Below are 16,071 nucleotides of genomic sequence, written 5' to 3'. Positions count from 1 at the left end.
GAGGCCACACCACACAACCACGGAGAGCTGTAAAACTTCCATCTCTGCTTTATTGACAGGTAAATTGCTCAAAAATGTCCTCACAATTCAATAATTACAAAGACTCAGACTTACATTAAAAAAGTAAAAACTAGAACCCCCAGCAGGGGCCTGTGACACAGGCCGGGAAGGACAGGTGGGGCAGGCCGGGGCCGCGTGTGACACCACGGGTGTCACGGGCCCTCAGTGCCACCTCAGCCAAGTGCATGTCATGAACTGGGTGGGAGGATGAGGAGCCTGTCCCGAGCTGGGGACAGCCGTGTCTGCTGCCACAGTCAATCACGCGCCTCAGGAGACAGGACCACAGACCTGACCACTTGACGCGGGACAGGAGAGAGCGGGGTTCAATACAGGAGGGTGCCCCCAGGCTGCGGGCCAGCCGCCTGTGCGGAGTGTCAGGGACTCTGTGGACCCACCAGGTGCCTGCTGTGAGCTCCTTGAACTTGGGCCACTTCTCAGCCAGCAGGTGCAGGACCGGTCTGCTGGGACATGCACTGGCTTGGTGACAGGAGGCAGCAGCATCTGGGACTCCCATAGGGGGACGTGGCTGCACTGTCCTCGCCTCTGCCCACAGCTAACCTGCACTGTACTGTCTGCAGGCCTCGAGACACTGGGGTGACACACGACTTGTTCCTATTCTCCTAGGGGCTTGGGAATGGCTTCAAGCAACAGGAGAGAGACAGGTGCTGAGGCCACGTCCCTCCAAAGGCGAGGCCGGCGCCAGGCTGGCGGTGCGGGGTGAGGTGTGCGGTGGTCCTTCATGTGCAAACGGAACATGGTGCCTCACGGCTGTGCAGACAAGCGATCTGGTCCACGCCACAGAATGTGGTGCCCAGCTGGTCCTTATATATAAAGATTCTTCTCATATCTACAGACGACTCTACATCTCCTCGGACGACACTGATCAGCTCCTCTTGGCACTGATGTGGGGCGGGGCGGGGCAGTGGCGTCAGGCATCACAGGCAGGCTGCTCCAGGCCGTCGAGGGGCAGCTGACTCCGGTGCGGCGAGTTGGGGCTTGGCGGGCCGCTGGGGTTGGAGCTGTTCGAGGGGGTTGAATGTTTGGTGGAATCCGAGTCAGGCTGTCAATGTAGAGAGGAGACACGTGAGGAGCCAGTGCCAGCCTGCTGTGGTCCCCATTCGAGGAAACAGATGCTTTATGTACACGCAGGCTGCCTCTCATCGGCCACTGTCCACCCACACTCAGCAAAGAGGTGGTGGTCACAGCCCCTGCAGAGGGACTCTGCAGAGAGGGAGCTGAGTGACTGCCACTGGGTGGGGCAGAGCCACACACAGGACATGCTGATGGAGACCAGGAGGAAGAGGGGACACCATGACACCACCCACGGCTGGACACAGCGTCCTCTGTGATGAGCAAAGGAAGAGGGGCGTGGTTCTTGCTGCTGCCGAGCCACACTGCCTGGAAAGAGCAGGCACTGAGGTCCCAGCAGGAAAGGAAGTCAACTGCCCGCCTCAGATGGCACAAACCCCGGGAATCTATGTGGTCTGAGTTAGTCGGGTCCAGCTGCAGGGCCCAGGTCAACCACTCTTGTCTGCAGTCAGCTGCAGGCGGGCTGCCCGAGCGAGAGGGGGTGACACAGCCAGGGCTGAGGAACCTGCACTGCGACTGCACAGCGCCTTGTAGGAAATGGGAAGATGCCTGGTTCTAGGCCAGCTCCGGAAGGTGACTAATTGGGCACTGCCCCAGGGGGGCCGCAGGCTCAGTGCACCCCTGCTGAAACCCAGCTGCCTTCCTGCACCAATGGGAAAGCCAGTCCTCAGAGCTGGCAGGGAGCTGTAAACAAGGTGAGAGCTCGCAGGATAAGCAGAAAGGGACTCGTGCACCCCAAACCTCTTACTTCAGAGCACACTGCACACCGGAGGACGCCGGGCAGACTCTCAGACAGAGCGGGGCCTGTCCCACCGGGACCGTCCCAGGAGAAGGGCTTTTCCGGGCCCCAGAGTGGGCAGTGGAATGCAAGAGGACCCGCACCTCACACCACACACAAACAGTAACTGATAACAGCCAACAGCTAAAACTATGCAAAAGAGAAAACAGAAGTTGGGTTTCACCAAAGCCAGAGATCTTTGACCCAGAGTGCGAGATGACGACCCCCGGAACGGGGGGGAGGCAACTCAGCTAAAACCTGACACAGTGGGCTTGGCCGACCACGCCTGGCACGCCAGCTGCTTGTAAGGCCAAGCCGGGCAACTTGGAAAGACCATGTCAAAGAATTTATCAGTGAGCTGGGGACACAGCTCTGTATCTCCAAGCTTCGGTGTCCAGCACTGCCATCCCCACCAAATAAGGCTGAAGACTTGTTTCTGAATACAGGGGGCAGCTGGGGATACACTCAGTGGCACAGTGCCTGCCTGTAAGCACAAGGTCCTTAGTTCAGGTCCTGATTTCAAAAAACAAAGGAGAATAGCCAGGAGAGGGCAGCGTACAAGGTGTGTAATCACGTGTGTATCCTGCCCCAGAAGGAAAGGGACCAGAGAAGATGGCTCCGAGACATGGGAAGCCCTGAAGTGTAGACTGGCAGGCGTGTGACAGCTGTACAGTGGGGCTGGGGAGATGGCCCTGGCCCTCAGGGAAGGTGTGAGGTGTGGCACCTGGGGAGCGCGCAGCCATGTGGGTGCATGTCTGGGCCGTGGCCGGGAAAGGTTCGCCTCCGCTTCATCACCCAGACCTCAGAGGCCCGAGCCCAGGCTGGCTGGGGAGCTCAGCACTTGGAGAGGAAGGGGCCCTGCACGGGCGGCCAGCGCCCCCTGGCAGTGGGGGCCTGGAAGAGAGGCTGGGGCAGCGCTTAGCACTTTGCTTCCTGCTTTCAAAGGGATTCTATTAAGACCCATGGCCAAAACCGAGAGCGTGGGGCTCATGCTTTCGTTCTTGTGACACTTTTTTCTTTCTTTTTTTTTTTTTTTTGTCAAACTCAGAACATCACGCTTGCCAAGCAGTCACTTGTGCCACTGAGCTAAACCCCCGGCCTGAGACCTGACATTTCTCAAAGACACAGTTGAGGGGAGCACTAAACTAAGAGAGGGAAGGTCTCTCTCAATAGCATGGGTGTCCACAGCTGCAGAGTGCTGGGGCTCCTCCCTGAGCGACAGGCCAGCAGGCACGGGACAGTGTGTGCTGGAAGGATGGCAGGGACACCGGCGATTTCACCCGCAGGTGGTGGGGAAGGCCTGTCATGGCCACAGCCATGGTGAGAAGCTGGACGGGCTGCAGACTGGTCCACTGCTATGCTTCAGGGCTCCCAGCAACCCGGCTCCGGCGCGCACAGTGTTAAGACGCAGCAATGAACATTAGCAGAGGCCCTGTGAGGACCTTTAAGACCCCAGAGGATACTTACCTCAACTGAGAAACGGACCTGCATAATAGGATTACACCTTCTGTATCACAAAGCACCCTTAAGAAAACTAGAGACAAAGGTCCCTGAAGCACGCTACTGCGGGAGCAGCACTGCCAACTGCCAACCGTGGAAAGCACAGTCGTCCAGGAGGGCAGGGGGACAGTGAGGTAATGTGGAGCGCATCAGCTCCACCGGCTTTAGGGTCTGCGCTAGAATTGGCGGAGCCTACTGACGTGTGTGCCTGGGCCCTGCACCAGGATTGGTGGAGTCCGCTGGTGGGGGGTGCCTGAGCGGCTGTGGGGGTGAGGGGCTAGGGGCACCCTGTCTCCGCGCCAAGGAACTTAGCGAACTCCTCGCAGACCAGCTGTGGACTGAACCCCTGAAACCCGAAGCCAAATGAAATTTCTTCCTGTTTTGTCGCAGCTGTCGGTACTAAATGGCAGAAATGAGCAAACAGCCTGATGCAGCGCGAGAGGGATGGGGTGGAGAGCCACGTGCATACTGGAGGGGCCCCTGGTGCTGGGCGGAAGCACCCTGACCCCACCTCTTCCTCCGGAGGGGCGTCAGGGCACAGGTGCTCGGTGTTCTCATCCTGCGCAATGGCAAACGAGCGCGAAGTGAGGCTCAGAAGCCCGAGCACGCTGCTGCCCACAAGACACCAAGTACCCGGGGATGAAGAGGGAGACACGAGCCAACAAAGAAAGCCCCGTAAATGAGAGCCAGTAGGACTGAACTGGGGACACCGCTGCATCCCCTCTTTTGCATTGTGAGCCAGGGGGACTTACAAGTCACTAGGTTGCCCAGGCTGGGCTGGGACTTATGATCCCCCTGCCTCAGCCTCCCAGGGTGACAAGCCCAGCTGGCAGCTCCTGCTTTGATGTCCCGTGTGTGAAGCCTGGCAGGAAGTCCAGGAGAAGGGGGTACTGGCCAGACTCAGGGACCGGACTCTCTTGGGCTTGTCACCTACCCAGCCTGTCACAAGCTGTACCCCACCCTGTCCTGGGCCTCAGCCTGGGGGCCTAGGTGCTGCTCTGGGGTGGGTCTCACCTCTTTATCAAAGTCCTGGTCCGGGTCGGACATGCTCCTCAGAGGCACAGTTACCCCAGGTTCTGCCCCACCTGAAAACAAGGACAGCCTTTGTTTAGGGAACACTCTGTGCACATGCAGGGCCGGGGTCCCCACCTGCAGCCCCTCAGTACCTGAAGCGGGCCAGGAGATGTAGGGCTTGCTCCGGGGAGGTTGTGGCCGGGCCAGGCCCGTGGATGCAGGGCCAGGCTTCTCCTCTTGTGCAGTGGGTGCGGTGCTCTGGGGAAAGAGGACAGCAGGTGAGTGGGCCAGCCAGGACAGGCCACCAAGCCCAGGGACACAGCGATCATGTGATCCCCAGGCCTCTGGATATGGCCCCTCGGGGCTGGGGATTTAGCTCAGCGGCATAAGCGCCTGCCTTGGAAGCAGGCAGTCGTGAGTTCGATCCCTGGTACCGATCAAAACGAAAAAGACAAAAAAAAAAAAAAAAAAAAAAAAAAAAAATCTGGATATGGTCCCTATTATTCAGCAATGGCATTTTAGCAAAAGTCAAACTACAGAAATTGCATTGTTTAAGGTGGGGAAAAGAAAAACCCAAAACAATCCAAAAATACCACCATGCTACCAATTCATACAAGGCAGTTAAAATTCCAACAGGTAGTTTCTGGAGGGACACTGGGGTGGTCGCAGGGTCTCACCCACCCGCAGGGGGTACCCAGGGCAGGCCACTCTGTGGGGAGCAGAGGCCGGCTGTGTACCAGTCGCATCTACGCACCAGAGGCAAGTCCATGAGCACCTGCATGCCGTCGCCCGGCCCCATGTGTGCCACATGGTTGAAGTTGGTTGGGTTGGAGATCATTTTGGATCTCAGCTCCGGGTCTCGGAGCATCTCTCTGTGGGAGGAAGCAGGGTGAGGCTCTGCAGGAGGACGACCCCGGGCTCTCCGCACTCCTCCTATATGGCCCTTACCGCCGCTGCTGCAGCCGCTCCTCCTCGGGCACTTTGAAGACGAAGCGCCGCTTGCTGCGTGTGCGCAGCATCTGCTTTTTGCTGCTGTCTGAGGTGTCCGGCACGGTGAGCACGGCACCTGCAGGAAACAGCGGTCAATGGGGCAGTGGCCACGGGGCGTGGGCCCCTTCCACCGCGCGTTCCCTCACCGGAGAGCTTGCTCTTGAAGTAGATGAGGCGCGGGGGCTCGCAGCCCAGTAGGTTGAGGCTGCCGTCCGAGTTCAGCGGTCTGATCTGGGGTGGGAACCAGAGGATCGGTCGTGTGCTGCTGCCCTGGTGGGAGCCCCGCCGCCCGCAGGAGGCCCACGCTTACCCGCCGCAGGCCGATGGTCTGCACCCACTCCATGGTGCGCACATCGAAGACATCTACGCCGTAGTCGCTATACACCGTGACGTGGGAGGGGCTGCAACCTAGCGTGGGCGGACGGCGGAGGTGAGCAGGCCCCGCTGAGCCTGCTGAGCACAGGGCTGCTCGGAACCGCTTGCCTCCCTACCAGTGTCCCTAAACTGCCCCATCACCTCCTCCCCAGTCACCGTCTCCAAGGGCCGGGGCTGGCCCCCGTATTTCCACATTGCACTGCACCACCGATTCCACATCTGTAGCTTCCCAGGAGCCACAGTTACACACACACACTACCACGCCTGGCAACTAGGCATGGATGGTAGCCAGGACTTCACAGTTTGCTTTGTCACTCAGCTCTTACAAGAAAGGCCAACTGCAGCAGCTGACTGATGCAGGCCTGAGAGAGGGCGGTCCTGGCAGGGTCGAGATGCCTGCTGGGCTAGTCTGCAGGGTGAGCTCCCAAGGAGGCCTGGAAGCAGGCTCTGGGTCCCTAGGACTGCAGCCGTCTCCTCTCCCCCTGCAGGAAGGTTGTGACCTCAACCTGTTGTGCTAAGGGCTGCTGACACCTGGGCTGGGAAGAGGGGGCCCCACACATTCAAGGGAGCAGCACAACCTGTCTGCACGACCTGACGGACATGGAGTGGTGGTGGCTGTCCGCTATGACTTGGCACCTCACCGTCATCCCTGGGCAGCCTCACCCCTGCACGGTTCCCAGAAGTCACCTTCCAGGACACAGAGCAAGTCACAGGCCCTGAGACACAGGACATTGTCAGCTGAAGGTCTCTTTACCCAGTGCCTGCTCTGTGCCCACCCACAGGCCACCAGCCTGTGTGACAGGTTTTTTTTTTTTTTATCTTTTTCCTTTTTATCAGTACCAGGGATCAAACTCATGACTGCCTGCTTGCAAGGCAGGTACTTATGCTGCTGAGCTAAATCCCCAGGCCCTGTGACAGCCTTTCTTTCCATTATGAAAAGAGAGCCAGGTTTGGGGAGCAGATGAGACACGGGGCTGGCAGCAGGGACACCTCAGCCACCAGAGCCTGACTGACACATCCAAAAGCCAGCCCTGCCTGACTCACAAGCAACCCCCCAGCATTCTGGGGAAGCCCTCTTCTTGCTGGATGGGGCTTCCTTTGTCTTGCTGATATATACATCAAAACGTCTTAAGAAAACCAGTGGAAGCAGCATAAATCTGGAGTTGCACAGATGTGCAGGTCAGAGTATGCTGGGCTGTGTCCTTGGTGGACAGGACGCATGATCCCTGTCCTGTGCAGGGCTCACAGAGCGCTCAGCACACAGCTTCGACCAATACTTCTGCGCCCAGCCATCTGGCCATCTCCTGCCAGCTCTGAAACAGACCGCAGAGAGAGGCAAGAGGCCCTGAGGCAGAGATGAGGAACAGCGGGTGTGTGCTGGATGCGTAGTGGAAGTGACCCACGTCCTTCTCAACTTTCCAAAACCAGTTAAATTCCGGTAGAAAGGACCTTGCTAAGCAGGAAGAACAGAGGCCTGCACGGCAGCAACAGAGAGGCTGGAGGCCAGGAGGAAGGCGTGGGTGCAGCAGCCAGGTCTGCAGCAGCCAGGCTGGGGTCAGCCGACACCTGGGCACACTGCCCGCAGCCAGGCTGGGGAGACAGCAGCCCAGCCCAGCCGGGCTTTACTCACAGCCAATGGAAGAAAAGTACACGTCACTTCCCACAGGCAGCAGCGGCCATGTCAGAAACCTGTGTCCCCCCAGCTGCCCCAAACCCCTAAGGGAATGAGACAGAGGTGCTTGGGGCCGAAGGCCTTCAGGAGCGCACAGGCAGTGGCCAGGTCCACACAGACTGTAGGCTGGTGGCAGCGCTGTGTGACATCGAGGACACACGCCAGCAGCATGGCTTGCCTGCTCCGTGACTCCCGGAAGCATTGGGCTTCTGGCTTCTACTTAAGTGCCCCACTCACACCCCAAGCCACCTCCACCAAGAGAGTGACTGATGTGAGAATAGAAGGCCTCCTACCACCCTCAGAGTGACTTTGGCCCCAAGAGGGGCTGCACTCTAGACGCCAGAGTTGGATTCTTCTGGCCACCGAAAGCCTTTAGCCTTATAGTGTTTTGTGTAGTTTTTTTCTTTTTCTGGTTCTGGAGATTGAATAACAGCCTCTGCACTGAGCTCCACCATAACCCTTCTTTCCCCCTTTAGATAGTATCTCACTAAATCATTAAACTGATTGAGGTTGAGCTTGAATTTGTGACCCCCCTGCCTCAGCTTCCCAGGGTGCTTGGATTATAGGCATTCCCCACACCCAGCCTGCTGTGTACGTTCACACATTATGAGGAATGGGGAATGTTTTTCAAAGAGATAGAAGACCAGGACCCTTTTTCATTCACTGAGCTCTGCCCAGACAGGCCATCGCTGGGGCTCTTCTGTGGGGACCCTGGGCAGCAGGAGGTCACTGAGAGGCTGCTGAGTGTGAGTCTGGCCTCACAGCCCCTTTGTCTGCCCCTGTAACTACCTGGCCGGGGGCTGGGAGACAAACCAAAGCAATAGAACACATGGTGACTGTTGATGTGAGAAGCAGCAACAGGGATATGGCAACAGAAAACATATACATACTACAGGCGACAGGAGCCGCAGGCCACATGAGCTCCTGCATGCGTGACCTCCGGCCTTGAGGGTCCACGTACAGTCCCATGTGGCTGAAGCAAAGCAGGTACTCCTCGCTTTTGAGCTCCACAGCACAAAGGGCATCGAAAGACTGCTGTGAGAGGAACGCAAGCGAGGGGTCAGCGGGATTTACCAGGTCGAGGGGCGGCCCGTCCCCCTGGATGCTCAACAGAGAGAACCCAGAAGGGTAGCCAACACAGAGCCTGTCCTTGAACACGGCCATCCATTGCACGTGTCCGGGGGCCACCAGCTCATTGAACTTCCTGTGGAAAGGCTTAGTTCTCTGGATCTCATAGCAGAGGATCAGCCGTTTCACGGCGACGAACAGGCAGGTGGAAGAGCTCTTCTTCAGCACTGCAGTGGCCAGGAGCTGGCAGCCCTTGGTTTCCGGAAGCTTGATATCAAAGCTGCCTTCTGCTCCGTCCAGCGTGGCCCATGGGTAGAGGTGCACATGGTGGTTGCGGCCACAGAGGAGGATGACGATCTTCTCCCTGGGGGCTAGCTCGATCTGGTACACCTTCTTACAGTCAGCAGCACGGACGATCACTGCAGCCAGGGGGAGGACAGTGAGGGGAGCCACAGCACTCAGTAGCCCGGCTCCACACTGGGACTCTGCCCCACACTGGCAGGGGTAGCTCTGCCCCACGGTCCCTGCACTCTCCCACACCCTCGGCCACTGGGGCTCTGGCTACTGTCTCTGCTGCAGGGGTGCCATGGACTCCACCACATGCCCGAGCTGGTGAAGCCTCAGGTGGGTGAACAAGTGTTCCCTCCAGTCCTTCTGGGCCCCAAACTAACCCAGGACCCTCCTGGCTTGGGGCCTCACTCTTGATCCTGCTCTGAAACCAGAGGGACAACACAGCCCAGCCACATGGAGCTCCTGGGCTCAGCCCTTGTCCAGGTGGCCTAGATTCTGGGTTCCCAGTCCCAAGGTGGGCTGTGCCAGGGAGGGACAGGGCAACATGCCCCATGAAGAACAGAAGAACTGGTCTGTGGGAAGCCTCGGCTCATCCTGCACCCCGAACCCCGGAAGTGCTGTGCCAATGAGCTCAACACGGCCATTCTGCAAATCACTTTTCCCTGCTGCCTGCCTTTTCCCTTTAGTAAAGGCCACTGTCAGTGACTGGGCCCTTGCAGCAGGTGAACAGCTCATTCCCTGCAGCATCCCTGCCTACTCACCATCTCGGGTGACCTCGATGACATACAGCCCTTCTTCCAGGCCAATGGCAATCCTGTCTCCATCTGGGGGACAACATAAATGGGCCCATGAGCCAGCAGTCTGCTCTACGGCGACACAGTGTGGCCCTACTGTCTGTGCCCAGCTGTGGCCAGAGTGCTGCGGGACGTACCCACGATGGCGGCCGTGAGCACAGCCTTGATGAGCGGCAGCGTGCTGTCATAGGCCTCCTGCGGCACGTGCACGACCTGGTTCCGCAGCCGGTTCTTGTGCAGGATGGACTGGAGCCCTTCTAGAATCCCCACCCACTTCCGCTTCTCATTCTCATTTTCTGTCAGAATGAGCAGGGAGCTGTTCTTAGAAGGTGAACCTAAGAGAGAGGCTGTCACCTTCACGAGAGAAAACAAAACAGAGAAAGAGCTGTCAGCCAGCCAGGTCATTCAGGCACCCCATCCCACTTGGAACAGGAAACACGTGAGTGCCAGAGAGGTCACACGGTGGCTGTGATGCAACTCGGCTTGACTGCCCCCTTCAGGACCGTTTCCTTGAAGAATATTCTAACTGCAAAGCCGACTCTCAGAATGTGTCCTAGCGAGACGGGACCCCAACCACAGCACTATCCCCCAAAGCCTGCTTCCGGAGCGTGCCCACTAAGCACATGGACAGTGCCTGGGAGCTGTCAGAGCCCAAAGAGACAACAAGCAGCCAAGGGTGTACCACTCCAGCCCAGCATCACCATAAGCACATGGTGGGGAATTCCTTGCATACGAGGGGCTGCTGGGGAAAGAGATTTGGGGGTCAATCAAAATTTGACCTGTTTGTAAAATTTCCCAGAAGAGGAAGCTGGGTGTGTGTGAGACAGACCCCTTATCTTTCAGAGGCTTCCTTGACGCCATAGTGTCTGACCCTCGCCTGGCGGCAGGGGCTCCAGCTCAGTCATGGAAATGCCAGCAGGCCAGCTCAGCCTATGGCTTTGTTCTGTTTTGCTAAGGTATCAACAAGTTAGAGGTGCAAGGGGCGAGGGGAGGGGTTGTTCACAGGGGACCCATTCTGAAGTACCCCTTAGTGTGGCATCCGGCTTGATGAGGGGGCCCCCTGGGCAGGAGGAGCTTTGGAGGTGGCGGGAGGACCACAGGGAGGGCTGCTGGAGGAGCTGGAGCTTCTGTGTGAGGGACACCACTCTGTGTGTGGGGCCTGCTCTGGCACAGTGACATGCTTGGAAGACTCATACACAACTCTATACCTAATGAAATGGTCTCTAAGATGAGAACAACTCCTACCCTGAATATGCATGGGATGTCCCGGCGTGTGGCATGGATCACATCAGAGGCCAGCACTGAGCTCACCGAGAACTCTTCATCCCTGGGAAGAGAGACACACTCAGAGACTGAGAGGGACCCACGGAGCTGTCCCATGCATCCTCCAATATTCCTCCAAGGGCCTGGCACCAGCTACTGCCTGGTACCAACTACTGGACCGGAACCACTCACACAGACTGAGCCCACTGAAGGGGTTCAGCAGCAACAGGAGGCCGGGGAAGCTAGCACCGACCCTGTCCTGAGCCACCATCCCAAGCTGCTGCCTTGACACAACCAGGCAGTCTCTGGCTGAGCCCTGTTGCCGTCGGCAGCAGGCTGAGGACGTGAGCTCTGCCCTGGAGGCCAGCACCGAGGCGTCTGCATGCTGGGACATGGCCGATCCTGACCTTCTACCCTATGGCCGTCCTTGGGCATGGGCCCCAAGAAGTAACACTGGAGCCAGGGGCTGTGTGCTAACGGAACCCTTGTGCCCAGCTTGCAGATAGCCGGGTGTGAACAGGGAGAGGAGGGGAAAGGATGGCTCGCTGTGAGCATCAGGTGCCAGGGTGGCAGCATCACACAGCACAAGGCCCGAGCTCTTCAGGAAGGCCCGCTGCAGCTCCCAGAAGGCACAATGATGGGCTTGGTGGCATGTCTGTGACCCCAGCACTATGGGAGGCTGAGGCAGGAGGACCACAAGTTTGAGCCCAGCTGTGGGAGCTTAATGACTTAGCCCTGTCGCAAAAAAAAAAAAAAAAAAGGGACAGACTACTGTAAGATGAACTTTTCTGAGACATTTTGCTTGTTTTTGGGCAAACAGTTTTATGTGAAATGCCAATCTGGCAAAATTTTCAATACAAAAGTATCTAAAGCAATAACACTGTCAGATCAGGGGCATAGATCAGCAGCGCAAGGCCCACCTGGCAAGCACAAGGCCATGAATTGGATTCCTGGTACAGGGAAAAAAAAAAAAAAAAAAAGAACAGTACACTCTATACTTTCAAGTTAACGCTAACCCTTTATTCTCTTCTCTTCTCTTCTCTTTTCTTTTTGAGACAGGGTTTCACTATGAGTTCCAACAGTTCTTGAACTCACACTGTAGTCCAGACTACAAACTCACAGAGATCCTCTTGTCTCAGCCTCCTGAGTGTTAGGATGACAGGCATGCACCACCATGCCTGGCCCTTTGCTTATTTTTGAACTAGTGCAGTACTCCAACAGACAAAGATGTAAATGACATTCTTGATTACCCAACAAACTCTGACTGAAGACAAGTGAGTGGAACCTGATTCACAGAACAGGACGGTGCTGTGTGGAACAGACCTGAGGTCCAAGACTTGGCTGGCCACGACGCCGGGCTGGGTGGATTTCCCCTCGGGCAGGTCATACAGAAAGAGTTTGCAGTCGCAGACCACGGCATAGGCCCTCTGCCACCCTTTCTTCACCCCGGTGGGCTTGGGGACCTACAGGTGAACAGTGACCATATTCCATGCTTTCCCCTGCCTGGGACCATCCTGGCTCCCCAGGCCAGTGGCTGAGGCTGACGGAACCCATGAGGGCCCTAGCGGGGAGGGGCCCTGCCCCTGAGCACCAAGCAGACGGCCCCCCACTGCACATACACGGGTATCCTGGGAGACAGACCGGGCCCAGCGTTACAGTGTCCCTAGCTTTGGAGTCCCCACTCCACTGGTCGGGGGATCTGGCCCCAGGTGAACCTCATGGTTTTGAAGCAGCAGCTGTCCTATGCTGCCTGGGACCGGCCACTTCACACCACAGCAGGTGGCTGCTGGTCACTGCATCCCAGAGACACTGTGGGCTCTGCCCCTACCTTGACGTAGCCTTTGTAGGCTGTTCCTATGCCTCTCTGCACATCCACGCCGAGGGGCCTCTTGGACTGCTCGGGGGGTATGGGGCACACCTGGGGGGCGCTGTCTTTGCAGGACACGTGGCAGGCGAACGAGCACACTGGAAAAGAGGAAGAGCCTCTCACAGCCCCACTGCAGAGCAGGTGCTGCCAGCCACACTCCACCAGGGAAGGCCACGTGTCCCACTCGGGCAATACAAGCTTGCCACGTGCACCAGGCCCTTCAAGGACAGGCTGCACTGCTGCCTCTGTTCTGCTGCTGTCCAAACAGGCCTCACTGCCACACTGACATCAGTTCCCGGGCAGTGGGGATGGGGACACCCAGGGTCCCAGCAGTGAAGCAACGGGCATAGAAGTTAAGACAGCAAAAGAAAACGCTCTGTGAAGGAGAGCGTGAGAGCTGTTTGTGCAGAGCCACGGTCAGGGTGGCAATGCGGGGACAGGCCCAGACTGTCACACACTGCCACACAGTGGCTGCAGGCCTCTATAAACAAGAGGTTAGAGTGACATCAAATGGGCTCAGCAAGTGCCATAGCAGCGTCACCAAGTCCCAGCAAGGTAAAGAACATAAGGCAAAAACTTTAAAATGTACTGACCAGCAGCAAAAATACAAAACAATTCCTAGTTTCCAGACGATCTTTTTTTTTTCCTTTGGTACCGGGGATGGAATTCATGACTTCGCACTTGCCAGGCAGGTACTTGCACCGCTGAGCTAGGCCTGTAGCTCACGGCCACAGAAGGCCCTCTTGCTCAGGAAGACATAGCCATGGGCAAGACCACGTGTGATCTGCACCCAGGGAGGGGCAGGTGGCCAAGCTCTCCGGGTGTGTCGACACCTTTAGGGAGCTGCTTCCGAGGAGGCAGGCCTTTTTACAGGCACCTCAGCCCGGGCAGACAATCTTCAAAGTAGAAGACTTCACGGTCCTATGTCTTCCATCTTTCCTGACTTTCCAGATGCTGCACCTCTTGTTCTCAGCAGATGACCAGACACCCCAAGCCCCCACTCAGTAAGGACTGCCCCGTGGCTGGCCCTGAGCAGGAGAGCAAGGCCACACTCTCTGACCCTGGCAGGGCAGCACTCACCCTCGCAGGCGTAGCCCTGCCGGATCAGCCCAACCATCAGGGAGGTGCAGTGGCTGCACTGGGTGGGGCTGGAGAAGGACTTGATGCTGAACTGGTGAGCTTTCGGCTGCAGAGAACAGCGAGACAGCACGTCAGGCACCCAGAGCGGGCCGATGCCTGTAAGCAGAGCCACCTTGAAAAGTGGACTGTGCTGTCTCTGCTAAGTGGGGAGCGTGAGGCTGGCTGAAGGGGCAGGGTGCCCTGGGCACGGGAGAGTACTTCCAACAGCCCTGACACAGCCGTAGGTGAGACCACGTATGATCTGCACCCAGGGAGGGGGAGGTGGCAGTGGTGGCCAAGCCCTCCGGGTGTGTTGACACCTTTAAGGAACTGCTTCCGAGGAGGCAGGTTTACCTGACCTTGGTCCCTGTCTCTGTGAGAACCTGAGCCTGAAAGCCAAACTGTAATTGCAGCCAAACAGGACGGAGCTCTCTATCTCCAGCTGAAGCCAGAGGCCAGGCCTACAGTCAGCACACAGAGTGGAAGAGGTCCCAGGTACCCAGGTGAACATGTGCTGGGCCTGAACACAACAGCAACTTTCAATCTGTAGTGATGATTATATGAGAAAGGGGACTGACCTGCAGGACCCCAAGGTTAGAACAAAGAACAAGGCAGAGCCAGGCACTGAGGCACAAAGCTCTGGATACACTTACAGAAAAGCCAAGGTTCCAACTGTACCTTCAGCAAAACTCTCACCCACAAACCACAGGGCTCTCCAAGCACAGGCAGGTGGGAAGGCATTGGCAGAAGGGACGCGATATGGGTGAGGCTGCCATGGAGGCAAGAGCATGACCAAGGAGGGGACAGTGCACATGGAGGACCTCACCATGTGCACACAAGACAGCATGCTTGCTTTATTTACTCGAGACGGTACCCGGGCCATGAGTCAAGCCTACCTTTGGCCCGGCCAGGGCAAGGGTCTGGGTGGTGGGCAGCGGCACAGTGGGAGGCCTCTGTGGGGGCCGAGCCATGTCCTGGGAGAAAGGGGAAAGTCAGCACTGCTTGCTTACCACTGCTGGTGGCTGCTGGCCCTGCCTGGGGCTGGTGCCTCTTTAGGGCATATTCATCAGTGATAGTCTAGCTCATCCAGCTGGCTGCTAACAGGACCTGAGAACAGAAGGTGAACCTAGAGCCCAGAGGGGCTCCTGCCACAGCGGCAAGGCAGGGACCATGTAGGCTGGGCCTGGTGTGACTAATGGCACCTGTGACACATGGGCATGGGTGGACCAAGGGCCCTGGGAGCACCACAGGGCAACATGCTCTCACCTCCTGCTGCTCTGTGCCAGCAGCCACAGAAACTGATGGGGACACTTCTGGCTTTAGGGCTTGTGATTCTTGGTCACTGGATGAGCTGGCCTTGAAAAGAAGATAAAGACAATGTTCTTCATCTGAAAAGCATGCTCCAGCGGGGCTGGGGTCCAGCACTTCTCATCCTGTGTCCCGGGCACCCCAGTCTCAGCTGTCCTCCCTGCCCCATCAGGGCCACTGCTTGTGGCAGTCAAGGCTGTGATGCTGGTGACAGGCTGTCTGGCTGCCTTAGGCATGAGGTCCTTCCCAACTGCCACTTCCTCTCCCCCAGCCATGTCAAATGGAAATGTCAACCACCTGACCTACTCGTAAGTTACTGTACCTCGATCTCAGCCTTCACACCAACAACCCAAGTGCTTCTTATTTACATTTTGGGGACCTCAAGTGCCCAGGCACTCCCTGGAAGCCAGGGTCAGTCTTAAGAACACATCATCTACCTGAAGCGAAGGCCACATTTTCAAGGCTGCCCTGCTACTCATCAAAGGCTGTCCCTGTTCACACAGTCCTTACCACCACACGGAGGGCATGGCAGGGTCAGCCTTGGAAGGGTCAGCACAGGAAGTAGCATTCCTGCAGGGTAAGCCTGCAGCTGGACTTGGCTCCGCACAAGCCCCAGCAGCCCTGGTCCAATGTGGGGGCACCTTCCCACAGCAACAGTCAGCGGGCAGCAGCACGGCGCACATGACACACAGAACCATGCCCCCAGACTCAGGAGGGAAAGGCGGCCTCAGTCAGCTGACTGTCACCGAGCAGCAAGCACGAACTCCCACAAACCAGGGACGCCAAGTGAGTCGGAGCCCAAGCTAGTAAATGAGGAGCAGGCTATTGAGTAATTTAATTTTAGCCATGTAAGACCCCACACGGGGCTGGGTAATTAATCAGA

The 16,071-nt window shown here is 57.4% G+C and overlaps 1 protein-coding gene across 1 annotated transcript in view; it reads right to left on the bottom strand.

Moving 5' to 3' along the window:
* Nucleotides 1–30: 30 nt before the first annotated feature.
* Cdc42bpb (CDC42 binding protein kinase beta) overlaps nucleotides 31–16,071 on the bottom strand; it is an 83,512-nt gene continuing 67,471 nt past the window's right edge. Inside the window, exons 22-37 of the mRNA XM_003463100.5 lie at nucleotides 15,147–15,236; nucleotides 14,777–14,854; nucleotides 13,842–13,947; nucleotides 12,723–12,859; nucleotides 12,218–12,357; nucleotides 10,877–10,958; nucleotides 9,769–9,985; nucleotides 9,599–9,661; nucleotides 8,369–8,965; nucleotides 5,742–5,839; nucleotides 5,578–5,662; nucleotides 5,390–5,507; nucleotides 5,196–5,313; nucleotides 4,594–4,699; nucleotides 4,442–4,512; nucleotides 31–1,120 (exon numbers count right to left, since the gene is read on the bottom strand). Of these exons, the coding sequence (XP_003463148.1) occupies nucleotides 989–1,120; nucleotides 4,442–4,512; nucleotides 4,594–4,699; nucleotides 5,196–5,313; nucleotides 5,390–5,507; nucleotides 5,578–5,662; nucleotides 5,742–5,839; nucleotides 8,369–8,965; nucleotides 9,599–9,661; nucleotides 9,769–9,985; nucleotides 10,877–10,958; nucleotides 12,218–12,357; nucleotides 12,723–12,859; nucleotides 13,842–13,947; nucleotides 14,777–14,854; nucleotides 15,147–15,236 (2,238 nt within the window). The 3' untranslated portion in view covers nucleotides 31–988. The remainder of the gene's footprint in view (nucleotides 1,121–4,441; nucleotides 4,513–4,593; nucleotides 4,700–5,195; nucleotides 5,314–5,389; nucleotides 5,508–5,577; nucleotides 5,663–5,741; nucleotides 5,840–8,368; nucleotides 8,966–9,598; nucleotides 9,662–9,768; nucleotides 9,986–10,876; nucleotides 10,959–12,217; nucleotides 12,358–12,722; nucleotides 12,860–13,841; nucleotides 13,948–14,776; nucleotides 14,855–15,146; nucleotides 15,237–16,071) is intronic.

The sequence above is a fragment of the Cavia porcellus genome, unplaced genomic scaffold, assembly GCF_034190915.1.
Source record: "Cavia porcellus strain 051 isolate PalLab524CR breed Dunkin Hartley unplaced genomic scaffold, mCavPor4.1 scaffold_31, whole genome shotgun sequence".
In the NCBI taxonomy this organism is placed as follows: Eukaryota; Metazoa; Chordata; class Mammalia; order Rodentia; family Caviidae; genus Cavia; species Cavia porcellus.
This window is presented reverse-complemented; position numbering and strand designations above follow the sequence as displayed.